Genomic DNA, 19276 nt, shown 5'->3' on the forward strand with positions numbered 1-19276 from the left:
GCTGGCGTCAAGGCAACGTGAAGTCTTTGAAATGCTGAAGCTTTTCGCCAAGTTCGATTTCATCAACATTGTTGATGATGTTTAGCAGGGCAACACTTGCGCAAGCGTAGCTTGAAGTCTAACAAGAAAAGAGAAAGTCTTCAGAGGGTATTCTTTCTTGTACATGTCCTCAATGGAAGGCGGAGGCAAACCTGGTTCGCAAACCAAATGCCCTCTGGACAGCTTGACTCCTGTTTATCTGGGTCATCTTCCTTCCATCGAAAGAGGAATATGAGCCCATAGACCGGTTTGCTGTGCATTGATTGGAATTAGTCAAAAACGACACAAATTTATTATAGGAGGCCATTGAGCCAGTAGCCCGTAGCACATACTGGAGGAGCGCTAGCATCTCATCCTCCAGAGATACAATTTCCTGCACTTTAACCCCCTTAACACCAAAGTCACGGAGCATAACATTAAAAAGCGCCTGTTAGATGCCGGTTTAGCTTCGAAAGAATAAATACTATACACCTAAATCGTAACGTAGACATACCGGTTCTGATTCGATCTCGCAGAAGCCATTCCAGCGAGCTTTGTCGGCCTTTGTTAGTGGCTGGAGCGGCAAAGTCTCAAAGGTTGTTGGCGGATTAAGCCGTCGTCGTTTTGTCCGAGCCGTCATATCTACTGCTCTGAAGGATGAAGTGGGCTTCAAGTCCAAGGGATGAGCATGGTGCAGGCGAAGCGAGTTTATCCGATGATAACTAACTAATATGTTTGCTCAACCATTAAGAAGGAATGAGAAGTAGATTGTGTAGCCAGTATTCGGGACAACAAATATATATATCCCTTCCGCTCTTTCGTCCCTCGGAATTTGCCCAATCTTCAACAATTTTTATGACGTCCATCCGCGACTATTTTATTTACACGCGATGCTGATCAGATGCGGACAAGAGCAAAAAGATTGGCCCTGTCTTGGCGTCAACCATCCTGACGCGTTGGACCGTTTTTTTTTTTTTTTTTTTTTTTTTTTTTTTGGCGCAAACACCAGACATATACATACTGTGTGCAGTAGGATATTGACTTGAGATCCGCAGCCACAGGTGGACAGACCGCCCTATCGACTAGGAAGGAGAAAGACCCTACATTCATCCGTCCTTTTTTCTTTATGCGTTGTGCGGACCAACCATTGCTAGGCGTGTTCCACCTCTCCAGCGTTGCCTAGGTTGACACCAGACTTTTTGCGATAGCGAGCTTTTACCTGAATTTGCTCTCCCTCCTGGCATATTCGGAGACAATTCCACTACGAAAGGAATCGCAAGTATATGGTAACGACAGAGTGAGTGAAGAATCGCTCGAAAACTAATGGTTGAAGTATAATAGTCCCTCTCTAACTTCTCCTTGTTTTAGGCTTGGATGGGACCTGGAATGCTAAGTCGGTTGTCCTGTGTATCTACGGCTCCTTCGCCATAACCCGCGCCCTCTAAGCATGCCATGAACGGCACTCCTCGACTTCGATCTTCCTTTCCCCAGACGCCCCGCAAATCTCCACATTACAGAACTCTCAACGACGGCCAGGATGGGACTCCACTCGAAGCCCGGTTGCGGACCCTTCGAAACGAGAAACCCGCACCGGTGAGGCTCGAACGAAGGGACTCAAACGCGCCACTTATTCCCTTCAGTGTTGTGGATGCGCCATCTCAGAGATTATATGTGGTGGCTTTCTACCTGGCCTTGAATGCGTGGCGGATGTATGAATTCTGGACGTCGACAGACGATTTCGATTCAACCTGGCTTTTCTTGAAGTGGGTCTCAATTGACGGCATATTTTTGTTCGGGCTCCCTGCTCTGAGAGTACCATGGCTAGAATGGTCGTTTGCGACTACGTTGGCGGTATTCATGGTGCATGCTGTTGCCAATGCCTTCTTAATGTTTCGTATCCCTGTAAGTCTATGAATGAAGCGCCCCAAGGTGAACCTATAACGAAACTGTGTTCTGATCTTAAAGTAGATACCCATAGAGTCATGGATGGCTGCTCTCGTTAAAGTGGCCTATGACAGAGAGCTCTCCATATCAGAAAGGAGGGTTAAACCGGCTGACATCCTCCGTAATTCGTCTTTGATTCTGGGCAAGCAAATCATCCATATCCTTCCAGAAGGGTGAGCTATTTGTCCCCCAAGCACCCTACCCTTGTTTATCCATGGTGATGACTGACACGGAGTTTTAGTTCTGCAGTATTGAACCCAGAGCAAGCCTCCTTTTGTATAGACAGCCAGACAACCCAAGCCATGCTTCCAATTCGTGTGAACCAGACTACCCCGATAATCATTGATCTTTTACGGTTTGATCTCGAGTCTGGAGAGAGCGAGACCATCTCAGTTCCACCCAAACAACTGAAGCATATGGTGAAGCAAGCGAATAAGGGCCACCCGAGTTCGGATAAGTACAGCCCAAGAGATTTACTATTTCCGGTCAAAAAAACGGGAATTTACCAGTTACAAAGAGTCGTGGACGATTCGAAGCTTGAGGTTAGACGTCGTCCACTTGACACCCTTGTTGTGGCGTGCCCGAGAGCGGTAATTCGAACCTCGGCGGATAGCCGATGTAAGGGTGAGCTGTCGGACTTGATGCTTGTGGTCGAGGGGACGCCACCTTTAAAGATCAAATATAGCCGCAAAGTTAATAATATCGATCACGGCGTCTCATTCCAGAGCATTCAGCCAGAAAACTTTAGATCACCCCTCATTAGTCAAACCCGTGTCGGCCCTCTGATAGACCCGAATGACCTAGATGTTAGTTGGGCGCAACCTCAAAGAATCGAAGTTCCGCTCAATGAATCGCTGAGCACTGGGGGCGAATGGATCTATTCTATCGAAGAGGTCCACGATGCTTGTGGAAATGTTGCAAACTATTCTCTCGCTCTTCAAGATGGCGATCAACAACTTTCGAAAGTTTCATCACAAACTCAACAATTCTTAGTTCATGAGCGGCCTCGCGTTTCGCTGTCTGGATGCAACGCTCAATCGTATCTCCAAGTGGCGAAAGGTCATTCCATTGATCTACCACTTCATTTCCATTCCGTTGGGCGCGATCAGGCAGCTGATGCCCCGTATACATTGACGTACTCTTACAAGAGTGAAGCTACCCAGGACGACAGTTCCATTTCTCCGTCCGTGCAGCAAATCAGCCTTCAAAGCGTTGACGACAAACCTCGAATCCAGGAGCAGGGATGGTATAGTCTTACTACCATCTCCAGCCAATTTTGTTCAGGCGAGATATTCGAACCTGCGTCCTGCTTCCTTCACAATCCTCCTGAGCCAAGTATTAACTTACGATACGAAAAGCTGTATGACAAGTGTGCAAATATTTCGGTTGGCCTTCTGGTCGACCTCGACCTGATTGGAACCCCGCCGTTCCAAATTCGGTATCATATCGAGCAGGCAACCGGAGTTCAGACGCGTCTCATCTCCATCGATTCTCTAAGGAGGCAAATCGATTTTAGGCCAAAAGAAGCAGGGCATTATAAGTACGAATTCATTGACATTTCGGATCGCGTTTACCTTCCCCAGCCATTGAAAGGGAAGGTTCCGGTGTTGGAGCAGGACGTGAAACCTCCCGCTTCGGCACAATTCTTTGGCTCTGTAACTAGTCGCAAAGCCTGCTTTGGCGAACCTGTTTCGATCGATGTTTTGTTCGTTGGGGAAGCTCCATGGGAACTGCAGTACGAGCTTGTCCATAATGGGAAGAGGAACAAACATACGCTTCGGAGTGAGCATGAGATAGCGACCGTTGTTACTGAAGATCTCGTTGATGGTGGTGGATATACTTTAGGCTTGACAAGTGTGAAGGACAAATCGAATTGCAAGAAGTTGTTAAAGGAGGAGATCAATATTGATGTCCGGCCCAAGAGGCCTCAAGCTGCCTTCGGTCTGATCGACAAGAAGCGCAGCATTCTTGCTCTGGAGGACAAGAAAGTAGAGCTACCGCTACGGTTGGAAGGAGTTCCGCCGTGGACTGTCAGATTTCGGAACCTTGACAACATTTCGATACCTCCCATCGAGAGGACGCTCTGGAATGAGAATAGTCTTGTCCAACTCACCCAACGTGGCCGATATGAAATTGTCGCAGTTAGTGATTCTACATGCCCCGGCTCTGTTGATAAGGGAGCAAGCACATTCGAAATTTCTTGGATTTCTCGACCGGCAATTACAGCTATCGATGGTTCTCCCGTTGAGGATAAGGATGTTCTAGCAAAACGAGAGGTTTGCGAAGGCGATGAGGATCTCATGGAAATGAAGTTTGATGGCACCCCCCCTTACACGATTCGATACGAACAACAGCGCCGGCCAATCACTGGCGCGATCTCCACAAGCATCAAGACAATGACGGCGGCACTGGGATCTGCTTCTCTACAAATGGACACATCAAAGCCGGGTGATTATTCTTATAAGATTATAGAACTTGGTGATAATCTCTATAGCTTCGATCGTAAGAAGCATGCACCAGTCACCATTACGCAGCGGGTTAATCCTCGACCTTCCGCGCGCTTTGAACAGCCCAACCACATATACGGATTTTGTAAAGAAGAAGGCAATACGGAGGAAGTGATCCCTATAATTCTGGAAGGAATTTCCCCGTTCTCCCTGGAGATTGGGATCAAACATTCTTCTGTATCGAAACCGGAGGTGTTATCCATTCCACACATAGACTCCAACCGACATAACTTGCCAATCCCCCGACGGTATCTCAACCTAGGCCAACACGTCATAAGTATCCAGAAAGTCCGGGATGCACGCGGCTGCCAACGCACAACAGAATATGAAGGCTCCTCTGTTCGAGTTGCAATATCAGATGTCCCAACGATTATACCACTGGAAACACAGGTAGACTATTGTGTTGGAGAGCGACTCTCGTTCTCATTATCTGGCCACGCTCCGTTCGAGGTGTACTATACGTTTAACGGCGTGGATCGGAAAGCAACAGTGCCGAACTCCAGTTTCCGCCGCATTGCGGAAAAGCCAGGTGAATTTGCCATTACGGCCGTGAGCGATGGGGCGAGTGGGAAGTGCAAGGCGTACAAGAATATTACCAAGATTATTCACGAGATGCCTAGCGTTAGAGTCAGTCGTGGATCTGTTTCCGTTGTCGAAATACATGAGGGTGGAGAGGCTGAGATGATTTTTGAGTTTTGGGGCACTCCCCCATTCGAGTTCACGTAAGCTACTTCGTTGATCCTTTTCCTCCTGTTTGTTTTTGCCGTCTTTTCATCCTCCTGCGTCTTGTCTTTGTTTGCGTTTTTTATTTTTTCCTATTATTCTTAACTTCTTCCTCTCTTTTTGACGAGAAATACTGATTTTGCTACTTCTTTTGAAGATATACGCGCAGTTCTATCGACAGAAAGGGCAAGAAATCACAAATTTTGGATACTAAACATGACATATCCTATGAACACACCAAGGTCATCCGAACGTCTGATGAAGGTAGCTATGAAGTTGTTGCGATCAAAGACAAGTTTTGCTCGTTCTCTACCCAGGATGCAACCGGAGCTGGCGAGAGGAACAGAGGTTAGTGAAGACGTGTGGCCGCGATATAGATTAGATGACCGCCCACACGTGTGACCGCAGAGTCACTTACATCTAGAGTTCCGAAGAGCTGATGGGTAGAATGTGTGGACTTTATGGTTTGTTCCTGGATGAAAGAATGGGTATTACATAGCACCGGCGTTTTTGGTCAACGTTTTCGTTTTTTTATTTTACATTTTTGCGTAGTCTATTGTTTCCTTTACATATAGAGAAGAGGTAGACGTTAAATTTTTAACGTACTGATAATGAAACTTCTACTCTTCTTTTCCTGCTCCTGTTGCTTCCTCATCTTCGTATGCATTTACCGATTAACCTGAATCTTCTCGACAAGCTCACCACCTATGGTAGCAATCTCATTCAAAATCGCCGTCTTATTAGGCGCAAGCTCCGTCCGATTTTCCTCTTCCCCTTCAACAATCGACGGAATAGTTGAATAGCCAATCTTCAACCCCCACGTCCGTGGTTTCGTCGTCTGCTGATTCCAAACACCAGCGATAACACCACCACCAGCTTCCTCATGATCCCCATGAAAAAATACAATAGCATGCCCATACAAACGTGTCAACTCGTCCGCAAACGCAGCAGCGGGTTTAACCCCCGTCATATCACCATCTAGAACCCCCTGGCACAGTCCTTGAAGATTCTTAAACACAGCTCGGTCCTCCCTCTTCTTCCGGCTACCAGCAGCATATTTTAAATTCAACCAAAGCACAAAATCATAATCCGTAAAGGGCGATATGAAAAGCTCTGGAGCATGCAAATCTAGCTTCTTCTCCGCCACGAGCTTCATGGCCGATTTGGATAAGGCGGATAGCCTCGCTGCGACGACTCGTGGTGGTTTCGAGAACTGGGTCCAAGTGACGCCATCCCGGTCAAGGTTTGACGCGGCGAAGAGGGCGACGGTGTTCATCATCGGATCGATATTTCGCCAGGCATCGAAGCGCGTTTGGACCTCGGACAATTGCTGCAATGTCAGTTCTTGGTTTAGAGCGACAATTAACGGCTCCAGTTGCCAGTCCCAGCGGGAGAGGAAATGAAGAGTCCTAAGAAAACCGGTGACGATGCTAGAAGGGGCATCCCAGGGGTATGGATGGACGAAGACCCGGCAAACAATTAATTCAAGAAGTTCCTCTCGGAGATGAGGGGTTAGGAGGTGGGAATTTGCCCATTTTTTCACGAGGCGGATGGTTGGGGAAAGCAAGGGAAACCGGGTGGAAAGGATTCGAATTGCTTGTGTGTGTCGGGGAGCCTGAATGAAAGCGCGCCTGTGTGTGGCGAGAGCAAAGGCTAAATCTTCCTTTTGTCGTGCTGCCAGATCTTTCTTTTTCAGTTGTTGCTCCAACAGAGTCTGTTCCCTGTCGTGGTAGATGCGAAGGCGGAATGTGATGGAGTTTGGGAGGACGATGTCGAGGAAGGAGGTGTTAAGTAATCTGCTGTTTTCATTCTCTAAACCTACTTGACAGGAAGCTACTTCTCCCGAGTCTTGTAGAAGTTCGGCTATCTTAAGTAAAAATGCCAGTTTTGTCATTTGGATGGCCGTCAGGTCGTCTGGCCATCGTGTCGAGCCTTCAAACTGGAGAAGAACATCGGCAGGGCTGTTTTGCACTAGCCCGCTATTTGAGATTTGAGTTGATGTGTACCTTAATAGAGGGCTAGCTGGGGAGAGTTGGTGTAATGTGAGCGGAAGCCCATCGATGCCTTGGAGTAATTTTTCAAGAGAGCTGAATGCATCCATATATGGCTGAAAGGAAGAAGTAGGGTTCAACGCGCTGGTACCGTTGAAGTATTCGTTGCCGAGGTCGTAGTTAGCAAATGTGATGCGGTTTTCACCAAGGCCAAGATGCAGCTTCAAGATATGGGCCACAATTTGTTGGACAATTGGTGGATCTGACTGGCGATCGGACCACACTAAACTTTCCACGATACTTCCATCTTTAAAACGCCTAAGCTCAGATTTATCGCCCCAGAATTTTTGGAAGGTAGCGGAGGCTTCTTTATCCTCGGCTGAAGGACCGTGGTCAACAATCCGGTTAGAGTGCTCAGCATCGAGTAATAAACCGAGGGTGATTGAGGGTCCATTTTCCTTTGTGAAAGGGGGTGCACCCGATCCAACGGGCCAGTCGGGGGGATCTGGAACGGAAAGATTGATGAGCTTAGCTCTATCACCCAGAGCTTTAAAAAGGACTTCATAGACAGACGATTGGTATTTCCTGATACGAAGAGTTGACGAAAGAGCGATTTGCGGAGATATTGAGATAAGGTGGTCAAATCTGCAAAGGGGATCATCAACCTTGAAAATGAAAACTCCGTTGAAATTGTCTCGAAGAGGGTCGTTTAACATTTTTAAGGTAGTAAGAGCCTCGTGGCGTAGCAGAGAGTATGACCAAGGGGACATTTTATAGAGGATGTTCATGCCTCGTTTTCCATCAAAGAAAATAGGCACGTCAGAGGGTGGGAGTTTCGAGATCCCATCTGCATACAGTACGAATGGTTGGATAAGATTTCTGCCACAAAGGAACTGAATTGTAGCTCTGAAGATTTGGTAGCTGCTGTAGCTCGGAGAGAGAAGCGGTTTCCCATTAGGTCCCCCCGCTTCGAGAAGTAGGGCTACAAGAGTAGCCCACTCACAGTGCCCAAAGCCACCTTGTGCAAAAGAGGTCCCAAAGCCTCTCTGCTGAAGCCAAATTCGGCCGAGGATACATGCATCTCGATAGGCCGTGCACTTGACACTGGCAGCATATTGAAGCTTCAAGAACGCCGAAACAGATGCCTCGGATCGGATAGCACTGTTGTAAATGGGCGTCGGCGTCGCGATATGGTCCCTTGGCTGAGTAGAATCTTGTTGCTGATCGTGATCCGCATTGTTTTTTCGGATGTTTGTTGCGGTGGGAAAGGTGACGGAAGTTGGGAAAACATCTTTATCGATGGCTATGAGGATGCGGATGCGGGATTTTGAGCGTATGAAGGATTCGTCGGCGCCTTCTGCGGGCTCCAGTAGAATCACAGGACGCAGTGTATCTCCTCCTTGGTAACTCCAACTTATCTTAAAGCCCGGCTCCAGGGTATCTTTAATGCCTGCCGCAATGCAGGCTATGTAATAGGCACGCTTGTGGAAATATCGATAATTGAGGTAATCCTTTTTTTGGAACAGCGAACCCGGGATAGTGATAGCCAGGTCGATTGTTGTGAGCTTTGATTTTATTTCCGTTTTGACCGCGAAGCTCCCCACGACGTTGATATTCACGGGTGCGGCATATTCCAGGGTATACTTCGTATCCTTCGCAGGACGGGGCTCTGGAAACGGAACAGAAACGCCTGATCGTTTGCCCAGATCCTTCTCCGCCTCCGACACGGTTTTGGCGGGGATATTTGGTATTTTTTCGATGATGCTCTTCAATGTCCGCAGTGGCTTTTCGACTCGGGCAAGCAGCTTGTCATGGTCCGGCCGAAGCTGAGAGAGCAATTCATCCACCTGCAACTTAAAGGCATTGGACTTGAACACTCCACTAGCAACGGCAAGCTCAGCGGTTGGGGCATGCGATCGCGACCGGCTTTGCGTCCATTTGACTCCATTTCTGGCAGGTTGTTGAGCTCCATCGCTCACGCTTAGCTTTCTTCGCTTTGCGGTGATTTCTGCCATGAAAAAGGCCAAACCTGTGAGCAGGTATTGGAATTGAAGTAAACAGAGGCGATGAAAGTAAATACCGCTGAACGTCAAGCCCAGCGAAAATGCCTTTGTGGCCTGCCGTCGTTATGGCGGTTTGTGAAATCCTTCCCAAATTCCCCGTCTTCTTGTCGCTGGGATGGTGTTGGAGACGGTTTGGAGGCTCCACCAACCCTTTATTTTATTTTATTTTTTTTTTTTGCGCAGAATAGCGGCGTATTGTACGGTATTCCGTATGTTACGGAAATATGCCCAGGTAATATATTACATCGTTACAAAATGAGTATGATACTCATAGAACCCTGTTCAAAGAAGATCCCCAAAAGAATTCCAAAAATAATAAATAAGTAAATAAGTAAATCTTTATTGTGCTTATATGTGTGTATCTTGTTTCTCATAAGTTCACAAAGTTAACATGGGTCCATGGACCTAGATGTTTTGGCGGCGTAATCTATATATGAGGGACCCGGGCTGACTCTTTCTTATCAATCTCTGCACTTTTTGCCCCTCACTTTTGTATATCATTTTTTCTTTTCCCACTCTTCAGCGACGAGTACAGCGCAATCCGGTGGTGGTTCGTACAGAATAGTACTCGCGACAATGCCTGCTGTATGCTTTTGAATTCCTCCTTGAATTGAAGCGCCTTTGTTCCCGCCTTCTGCGCTGCTTTCTGATCGTCCGGGGATGGTAAATCAACTACCAGTGGGAGGACCTGTCCCTCCAGAAACTGACCATGTATGTTCGCATAAAGAATAAGTGAAATTACATTCAATTTTGTAATGTTATCTAGAAGGGCTTTCAGCCATGGACTCTGCTCTCTTGGTTGGTTGCGAACGCGAAGAACCCCTGGACAGTGAAACGAGACAAATAAAATAATTCGCTTTGTCGCATCATCTACTCTCATTATCTTCTCAGTATCCAAATCGTCTTTCCAGATATATACTAACATAGCGGATATAGGCTGTGAGTGTCTCCCTCCCGACATGGGGAGCCAACATTGGGTATGAAAGGGGCGAAAAATGGGTAATAGATGCCATGACCAATGGCTACCCACGCTTCTACATCCACAAGAGCATCCGGGCGCTAGTGGCAGAAGTTGTCCGCCGCTTCGGTACGCCCGGGGAGGATTCGGCCACATTGTTCCCGTCTCGTAAGACTGCAGACAGGTGTTACCAGTTCATGACGTCGCGGCTACCAGCTGAGGAAGCACGAAAGCTTCGCGTTATTAGCCTCCTGCCGCCACGGAGACAGCAGCAGCAGAAGCAGCCGCTTTCAGATGAGGGTGACGGTGGTAAAGCAAATCCGAATATCGCATCGTCTCTGTTTTGCGTTTTTTATCCATCCGCACAAAGCAGCGTTGCAAAGGAGGTATGGCAACACACGGGTGATGGGATATCAAGCCGCCGAAGCGAATTCTGTCTGAAGGCCTTGGAAGATGGATATTTAATCGAAGAGAGCCGGCTGCAGCAGCGGGACGAGCCTACAACTCAATGGCCGCACAAGGGGCCGAAGCGGTATCAACGAAATGGGTCTCTAGGGAGCATCAGCAAGGACTTGACATCAACACAGCCACAACATCTACTGCAGAAAAGCGAAATCCCCTCTTCTATGGAGTTTGACCAATTCATTGAAGAGCGGTTTGGCCGTAACTTGAACCTGGCACATGCCAATAATGCCAAGCTCGCGGTTCGGAGACGGATTGCTGGCTCATTGACTTGCAATGGTGAGCTCAGCGAAGCACTGAAATCTGCATCCTCGGATGGGCGGATTTCCGGGTTGGCAGAAGAACACGTCTTCCTCTTTCCCTCGGGCATGAGTGCGATCTTCAACACCCATCGCATGCTAATGGCTGCCCGGGGTCCGATGAAGAGCATATGCTTCGGCTTCCCTTATGTGGATACGTTGAAGATATTACAGAAATGGGGCCCTGGTGTTCAGTTTTATGGGCATGCATCGTCTGAAGAGCTAGATGATCTTCAGAGACGGTTGGAGTCAGGGGAGCGATTCCTAGCGCTCTTCACCGAATTCCCTGGGAATCCCCTACTGAAGGCCCCAGATCTCGAACGTATTCGAGACCTAGCGACGAAATATGACTTCGCCGTGGTGGTGGATGAATCTGTTGGTAACTTTATCAATGTCAACGTTCTCCCATATGCCGATGTGGTCGTGAGCAGTTTGACGAAGGTTTTCAGTGGAGACAGCAATGTTATGGGCGGCAGTGCAGTGTTCAATCCGCATGGGCAATATTATCAGAAGATGAAGGCGGTGCTTGAGACGGAGTACGAAGATAATTATTGGGGAGAAGATGCCATTTTCCTCGAGCGAAACAGCCGGGATTTCGTATCGAGGATTGAGCGCATTAACGCTGCTACTGAGGAGATCACCGCACAGTTAAAAGCGTCGCCTTTGAGTAAGTACCGCTTTCGAAAGGGCTCAGGACTTTAACCCAGGAAGTATAAAACTAAAATCACAGGACTAATAATCATTTTAACAGTCAAGGACATTTACTACCCAAAATACAGCCCAACTCGACATTGGTACGATAAATGCAAGAACCCAAACGGAGGGTATGGGGGTCTATTCTCTATAACTTTCCACTCAAAGGAGCAGGCGGTTGCCTTCTACGACTCCTTTGAAGTCATGAAGGGTCCCAGTTTAGGCACGAATTTTACACTTAGGTATTTCCCCCCCTCCTAGAAAGCGTACCTCTAGACAAGATATCCACTAACATAAAGGTGCCTTTGGAAAAAAAGCTCTCCCTACGTGATCCTAGCTCATTACGAGGAATTGGAGTGGGTGAGTCACTTCGTATTCTCCATTTACTACCTCAATATATATCTTTTCATACCAAAGGGAAAAAATCCACTCACATATAATCTCCCAGGCGAACTCACTAGGCGTCCCTACAGAGTTAATAAGAACGAGCGTCGGACTTGAGGATCCTGTGGACCTTCAGGCTCGCGTCGACCGTGCCCTTGCAGCGGCCGCGAAGGTCTCGAATAAGTCGTGAATAAAACGTTTGATATTTCTCCTAGATTGGAGGGCTGGCTTTCGGGAAACTCCAGGGGAGGGTAGCCTTCTCGGGGCATGTTAAAGGAAGGAAGGGATCTTGAGACCTACAGAGAGACTCCTTATTCTTATTCTATCGCGTTGGAAACGCGCCTCCCCGAAAACGGAGTTGTCAGTTACGATGGGGTATCGGTTCTGCGCGGTATATTTCCCTGATAAAAACGTTTTTATTTGAGCCTTTGGCTTGTTTTGTTTTGTGTGAAAGTGAAGGGTATCCACATACGCGACCGTTTTCTTAGGAAAAATGGAAAGTTGACGGAAACCCAACTCAATTTGTATATGGATGGCGCATCATGAGTCGAGTTGTGAGAGTTTTTCTTCGTTGCTTTATTGCCTCGTCTTCATTTTTCCACGGCCAATACTTAGCCAGGGAATTTAAAAATGGGAAAAGAGGGATACCAAATAATACAATACAATTTCCCATTTTAGAGAGTTTAAAATTTGAGAAGGGAGGAAAAGGGGGTGGGGGGGATGGGTATATAATTTCAACAATTATCGGGTATGACAATATAAACATCCAGTCATCGACCCGAGATTTACCCTAGAAGACGTGACTTTCAATCTATGAAATGCGAGGAGAAGTGGTGGGCGAACTGATAAAGTATATCGACAGATAGATAGATAGATAGATAGATAGATAATAGAAAACAGACCGCTGTTCAATTTAGCCAGCCAACTTGAACATAATTCCTATAAGGATGGGATTTGAATTATACGGTCTTCCGGTAGAGTGGCGTACGCAAGGATTTCTCCTAGGGGAATCAGAAAAGAGGAGCAAGGGAAACGAAATAAAAATATTTCAGAAGCGGACATTGAGTGAAAACGCAAATGTCAAACTACAAGAAATAAATAGCTCGAAGGGACCAAGCTAGAACTAGACAAACAGATCATTCATGAAAATTAAAAGAAAAAGAAAAAAAAAAGAAAAAAAGAAAAAAAGAAACTGAATGAGTCCTCCCAAAGTGTTCTGTTGTATCAAAAATGTTATGGGAAACATGACAGCACAACCCGAGTTACGAACTTCCCGAAAAGCAAAACCTCAGAATTGAAAAGTACGAAACAACACCCATCTACCCCCTCTTTGATTAAAATCGGCTAGTCAAACGGAGAGTATAGCATTAGGAAAAAAGAAGTAACGATGAGAGGCGAAGCAATGGAAAAAGGAACAGAAAAATACAAAACGAAAAATACAAAGGAGCATTGAACCTCTTCCAAGAGTGGTGGATGAGTGACTATGACTATTTGAAAGGGCGATCATATGTCCCATCATCATTTCCAACAGCGCTCATGGGTTGACTGCGGAATCCACCAAAGTCGCCGGAGCCAGTCCGCCGGAGGGCCTGCCGCATGGTTTCGACACTTAACTCACCCCCAAAGGTGCTGGGAGGGGGGCTATGGCCGCAGAGCCGGGGGCTCCCCGCAACTCGGGTCCCGCAATTGGGAGAGTTGTCCAAACCCTTTGTAGAAGGCGATACGCTTGTTGGCGGTGACGTACCGAAGCCATGGGACGAGACCGGAGAGCGTATTGGGGATGGAGAGCGATTCTGCGTGGCGAACAATGCGGCGTTGGTCGACAGACCTGCCATGTACATAGAATCGCGGTTTGAGGCATGGTCTGTTTCGGCATGTTCGCCGTTGACGACGTCGGCGAATGATACGAAACTTAGGCGCTGGACGTCGGATGAGTCCAAGGCGCCGTAGTTTGAAACCGAATCTTCTACGTCTGGGGGTATATGTGGGTTGAGATCGTCATGCCAAGACGACGTCATCGAGTGTTCAAGTTGGCCACCTGTCACGCTGAGTGACGCTGGCTGGTGGAAGTTATGGGTAATGATTTCGACGGAGTCTGGATCAAGATGCTTGTCGGTTAAAGCCGCAGACGAGGCACCAAGGATAGGGGGGATATGGTTTTCTGTCATGATATGTGAGGGTATAGATGGTGAGGCTTGCGCTGGAGAAAAATCTTCCTGGACATTCCGTTCAAAAATTTGCGATGAAGCAGGGGAGTGCAGGCGCGGAGAAGCAGAACGAAATCCGCGATTAGGAGATGACGGAGATATATAGGGATTTCTAGCACGATGTGGAGATGCGGATGGTTGAGTCGAGTGGAGAGAATTAAGAGGGGAGACAGGTCTCATGGTGGTTATGGGGTTAGGGATGTTGGATGGGCGTTGTTGCGATTCACTCTTCTCAGCTGCGCCTGATTCAGGGTTCTTCTTTGGTTTGAGTCTCCATTCCTTATTCTCTTTTTTGTTCATTGCGTCCACCTTGTCCTCCTCTGCCGGGATAATATTTGGTTGGGGAATTCGTGGTAGCGCTTGCTGTGGTTCAGATACGGATAGAGCCGAAGTTACTGGCAACTCGTTGACAGGAGTTGTATCTGAGGTTTTGTCGGTTGATTGATTTGCTGCAGCCATGACTGCTTAAAGGATAGAAGTAATGGAATAGTCGAGACACAATAGTGGTGTGCAGAGTAAGGAACTCTCGCAAATAGAGACCCAACGACTTTGCGCAAAGGGGAAACTTCTCTAGAAACAGTGTTTCAGATTGGGGGGCTTAAGAAACACAAGTATTGATAGTTCCCCACTTCAGTGGAAGACCAAAAGGGAGAGAGCGTGTCTGTGTGCTGTGTGTGTATTCGAAGAAACGAGATCTTGATAAGGGAACACGATGGAATAGATGGACGTTGTCTGCAGGCAGAGAGATATTGAGAAGTGCAAGAAGCGGCAGCTGGTGGCTTGGGACAACGATGGGGGGGGGGGAGAGTTGCAATATGTAGTTGGTGAGAATAATGAGAGTCAGACTCAGCAGCGAAGGCGTTGGGGCCTTGGTGTCAAGTGGATCAACGACGTCATGCTGGGAAAAAGGGGTAATATTGAATGGAGTGTGCGGATGCAGGAGAAAACCGACAAAGGATATTGAGGAAAGGGATGGGGCGGATATAGAGGAGGCGCAGACGGAGAATGAAGAGGATGAAGGGGATGAAGGGGACGACGAAGACGCAGAAGAGGTTGAGCCGGAGCTGGAGATGAAGTTGAGCGTTGAAGCGAAATGATGAGGCTGAGGATGGTGAGGACTCTGGGGTGTTTGTGTGCGGTACGTGTGTATTATTACACGCCTCAGGAGACGGAAGGGCTGCTGTATTGTAACGTTATTTCATGCAGCTCGCCGTATTTCTCTATGAAGGCGGCGGAATAATGTCTTCTCACAACATGATCGCATAGAAATGCACACCTATTGGAACGGGCATCATTGAACGCTGTACCTAGATAGGGATCCGTAATTAAGCCCAATATCTATTCATATTATCGTCCCTAGGACAGCGGTATCTCAAGAGTTACAGCCCGTAATATGGATGGATCCGTGCCCTTCTCACATGATCGATATCCCAATCCGGCTAAGCGTCTGTACAATTTCTGCCCGTTGTCAATTTCTCTTCCGCAGTCGATTTTGATATTTGACTCGTTGTCTCTGCGACCGTCTCAACACCCTTTCGTATCCCAATCTCCTCTGCTATCCTCTTACTGTGTCGGACTCTGCCATGTCTCCTGGATGCTGATCGTTGTTCCCTTGAGGATTTCCCTATCGGCAAGCAGCCAATCCAAAATCCCTGGGTCTCCTAGAATCCCTTCCGGCAAACATACCTACTTTACATATCTCTCCATCCTCTTTTAGAATGGCTTGTCCCGTCACGTATTCCCGGCGCAATATCTTGATTCTGCCATTCTTACTTCCATCGTGGTCGGAATCAGCTGCTTCAACCGTTGTATGCCGGAGATACCAGTCAACTTTCCGTCGCCTGAAGCAACGCCTACGAGTGAAACCTGATGCCTCATTCAGCCCTCTCTCTGCTAATTCGCCTGAGCGAATTATCTACAATCCTCCCTCCAGTGCCCCTTCAGTATACCACACCCCTACCAAATTCCTCCCACCAGATGACGTCCGCCGGAAACTGCGCGCCTCTTCGTTCCCTGGAGACCCACAGCAACAACAGCAAAAGCACTCACAACTCCCACCGGTCTTTCGACAAAAAAGCCAAACCAAAACCATCTTGGGTGAACAGGAGATAGCGGAAATGCGCCAGCTACGGCTAGAAGACCCCATGAAGTGGAGCAGATATGCGCTGGCTCAGAAATTCGGATGCAGCACCCATTTCGTCATGCAGGTGTGCGATGCTGGTCCGCAAAAGAAGGCTATCCAGCAGCAGGTCCTTGAAGCTATCAAATCGCGCTGGGGCAAGAAGCGGACGATTGCTAGGGAGGATAGACAGCTCCGGAAAGAGTTATGGGCATCGGATCAATAATCTATTTATTCGGGCCGCTATACACCTTAGCTAGGTCGGCCTCATCGGGAGTTATTATTTGTGGAGGTCGCAGCTACTGTTTGGAGTGGAGATTGAGAGATTTAATGTCGAAGGCGGGCGAGAGGACACAACTCTGCTCCCCATAACTTCTGTATACTGGGTGGTTGCGGGTGGTGAGGAGAAGGACGAGTAGGACGAGGGAATGGTCATTGTAGAACTGATCACTGTCCCATTTTCTTTTCCCCCGTCCATTTCCGTCCCTAACTTTTGCTGTTAGATTTCCTGTATTTTTTCCCTTATGTTTCTGTACAGCATATTATCTATCTTCTGCCCTCAATGTATAAATATAGAACACTCAAAAAAGCTTAATCCTTTGCTCCAAACAGACGCTGATATCCTTAGATTGTAATCACGATGATATCAAGAAAAAGAAAAACATAAATTAATCAACCCCATGCTGGCGCTACTCGCAGCACGAAACTAGCTATTCAGAAAAGACAACTATTATCAAATCTAGCAGAGAAAAGTGGAAGATAAACAATACCGATGCAACCTCGTTTTTCTCGCCGTCAGCAATCGGACGTCCTCGTCTCCTGACCTTGCCGCATCTACCCAGAACATCCCGCCAAATGCTCCCCGCCTCGCTTCCCCTCAGTCGCATCGCAGCATCGCTCCCTGCCATCAAACACGGTACGGCGCATTTGATCATCCCTCCATTGCTCCACGCTCCGAGGTATTTCAGTGCTCATAGGCTCTTTTCCTTCTCTTCACCTTCATCCACTTTCTCAACTTTCGTCACAACACGCTCCTCCAGCTGTCGTACCGTCAACAGTCAACAACCTGCTTCGCTCACCGCAAGAATCCACAAGAGAGCCTTCTACGCAAATATCGACGATCCCAAGATGGCACCTCAGCTGGAACCGTTTTTCAAGGAGTGAGTTATGGAGATAGAACATATTTTTTCCCACTGAATCCACTGATCCGTGGAGGATATGCCGGTTGCTGATATCAAGGTGTACATTGCCTTACCATGTAGGGTTGACAACCTCCAAGACCACTTCATTGATCGTATGTGCGATGACCCAATCCTATCTAGAAGCTACAGGCTTGGATGACTGCTAATTAATTCCCCTCGTTTTGATACAGGCCTGAGAAAAGCTGTTGCTATCCCGTCAATTTCTGCCCAGGATGACAACAGACGGGATGTTGTCAGAGTACGTTGCTATACCTCCACAGCCGATGTGTGCCGCTGCAATCCTCAAAAGGCATCACATTTTCTAATTACTGCTTATTACTACAGATGGGAGAATTCCTTGTCGATGAACTCAAGCGTCTGGGAGCTGAAGTTGAGATCCGACAACTAGGGAAGGAACCTGGACGGCCTCATCTGGAACTGCCCCCTGTCATCCTCACCCGCTACGGCAACGACAAGAACAAGAGGACCATTCTCGTCTATGGTCATTACGATGTGCAGCCCGCCCTTCGTGAGGATGGCTGGAACACGGAGCCCTTCACCCTTACAGTCGATGAGAAAGGCAGAATGTTCGGTCGTGGCAGCACGGATGACAAGGGCCCCATCATGGGTTGGCTAAACGTCATCGAAGCGCACCAGAAGGCTGGAGTCGATTTCCCCGTCAACCTGCTCGGCTGCTTTGAGGGTATGGAAGAGTACGGCTCGCTGGGGCTCGAGGAGTTCGTAAAAGCCGAAAGTAAGGCGTTTTTCAAGGATGCTGATGCTGTATGCATCTCTGATAACTACTGGCTGGGTACTGAGAAACCATGTCTCACCTACGGTTTGCGCGGTTGCAATTACTACTCGCTCACCGTCTCCGGCCCGGGACAGGACTTGCACAGCGGCGTCTTTGGCGGCACGGTCCATGAACCTATGACGGATCTGGTCATTCTCCTCTCCAAGCTGGTTGATGCTAAAGGCAACATCCAGATTCCAGGCATAAACGAGCTCGTTGCTCCACTGACAGAGGATGAGAAGAGCTTGTACACTAACATCGGTTTCACCATGGATAACCTGTACGAGTCTCTTGGCAACACCACCTCCATTTTCCCAGACAAAGAATCCACCCTCATGAGACGATGGCGCTATCCATCTCTCTCCGTCCACGGCGTGGAAGGCGCTTATTCCGCGCCGGGTGCCAAGACAGTTATTCCCGCAAAAGTCATTGGAAAGTTCTCCATCCGTACCGTGCCCAATATGGAGAGCGATGATGTGGACCGATTGGTGTTTGATTATGTGAAGGCCGAGTTCGCCAAATTGAACAGCAAGAATACTATGGATTGCTCGCTGCAGCATGGTGGGAAGTGGTGGGTGGCTAGCCCTAAACACTGGAATTTCCAGGCTGCGAGTAAGGCTGTTAAGCAGGTATTTGGTATGGAGCCGGATATGACGAGGGAGGGCGGGAGGTACTTTTGATCCCCTTTTCCTTTTCCATTGTGTCGTTTTGTACTCGAATGAACATTAATTTTTAACTAACTGTAACACAATTAGCATCCCCATCACCCTCACTTTCGAAGAAGCCACTGGCAAGAACGTCCTTTTGTTGCCCATGGGCAGCTCGACGGATATGGCACATTTCCACCAACGAGAAGCTCGACAAGCGCAACTACATTGAGGGCACTAAGTTGATGGGCGCTTATATGCAGGTACTCCTTATGACATCGTCCTGT

The 19276-nt window shown here is 47.9% G+C and overlaps 6 protein-coding genes across 6 annotated transcripts; 4 read left to right on the plus strand and 2 right to left on the minus strand.

The window, feature by feature from the left end:
• Positions 1-1470: 1470 nt before the first annotated feature.
• Positions 1471-5545, plus strand: HCAG_03538 (conserved hypothetical protein; the record flags this gene model as incomplete). Its single annotated transcript, XM_001541390.1, has 4 exons — positions 1471-1920; positions 1987-2135; positions 2204-5191; positions 5362-5545. The coding sequence occupies 4 exons, from the start codon at positions 1471-1473 to the stop codon at positions 5543-5545; spliced, it is 3771 nt and encodes a 1256-aa protein (XP_001541440.1).
• Positions 5546-5859: 314 nt separating this feature from the next.
• On the minus strand, positions 5860-9198 carry HCAG_03539 (predicted protein; the record flags this gene model as incomplete). The annotated part of the gene is made up of 2 exons (XM_001541391.1): positions 5860-8030; positions 8187-9198. The coding sequence occupies 2 exons, from the start codon at positions 9196-9198 to the stop codon at positions 5860-5862; spliced, it is 3183 nt and encodes a 1060-aa protein (XP_001541441.1).
• An 828-nt stretch (positions 9199-10026) lies between these two features.
• HCAG_03540 (cystathionine gamma-synthase) lies at positions 10027-12232 on the plus strand (the record flags this gene model as incomplete). Its single annotated transcript, XM_001541392.1, has 5 exons — positions 10027-10044; positions 10183-11632; positions 11717-11900; positions 11976-12018; positions 12107-12232. 5 exons carry the CDS (start codon positions 10027-10029, stop codon positions 12230-12232), a joined length of 1821 nt encoding a protein of 606 aa, XP_001541442.1.
• Positions 12233-13529: 1297 nt separating this feature from the next.
• On the minus strand, positions 13530-14708 carry HCAG_03541 (predicted protein; the record flags this gene model as incomplete). Its single annotated transcript, XM_001541393.1, has 1 exon — positions 13530-14708. One exon carries the CDS (start codon positions 14706-14708, stop codon positions 13530-13532), a length of 1179 nt encoding a protein of 392 aa, XP_001541443.1.
• A 1259-nt stretch (positions 14709-15967) lies between these two features.
• Positions 15968-16594, plus strand: HCAG_03542 (mitochondrial 54S ribosomal protein YmL20; the record flags this gene model as incomplete). Its single annotated transcript, XM_001541394.1, has 1 exon — positions 15968-16594. The coding sequence occupies one exon, from the start codon at positions 15968-15970 to the stop codon at positions 16592-16594; it is 627 nt and encodes a 208-aa protein (XP_001541444.1).
• Positions 16595-17496: 902 nt separating this feature from the next.
• HCAG_03543 (glutamate carboxypeptidase) lies at positions 17497-19221 on the plus strand (the record flags this gene model as incomplete). Its single annotated transcript, XM_001541395.1, has 5 exons — positions 17497-17528; positions 17631-17662; positions 17741-17808; positions 17895-19012; positions 19098-19221. 5 exons carry the CDS (start codon positions 17497-17499, stop codon positions 19219-19221), a joined length of 1374 nt encoding a protein of 457 aa, XP_001541445.1.
• Between the last annotated feature and the right edge of the window lie 55 nt (positions 19222-19276).

Source organism: Histoplasma capsulatum, genomic scaffold, assembly GCF_000149585.1.
Source record: "Histoplasma capsulatum NAm1 scaffold_3 genomic scaffold, whole genome shotgun sequence".
NCBI classification, from domain to species: Eukaryota; Fungi; Ascomycota; class Eurotiomycetes; order Onygenales; family Ajellomycetaceae; genus Histoplasma; species Histoplasma mississippiense.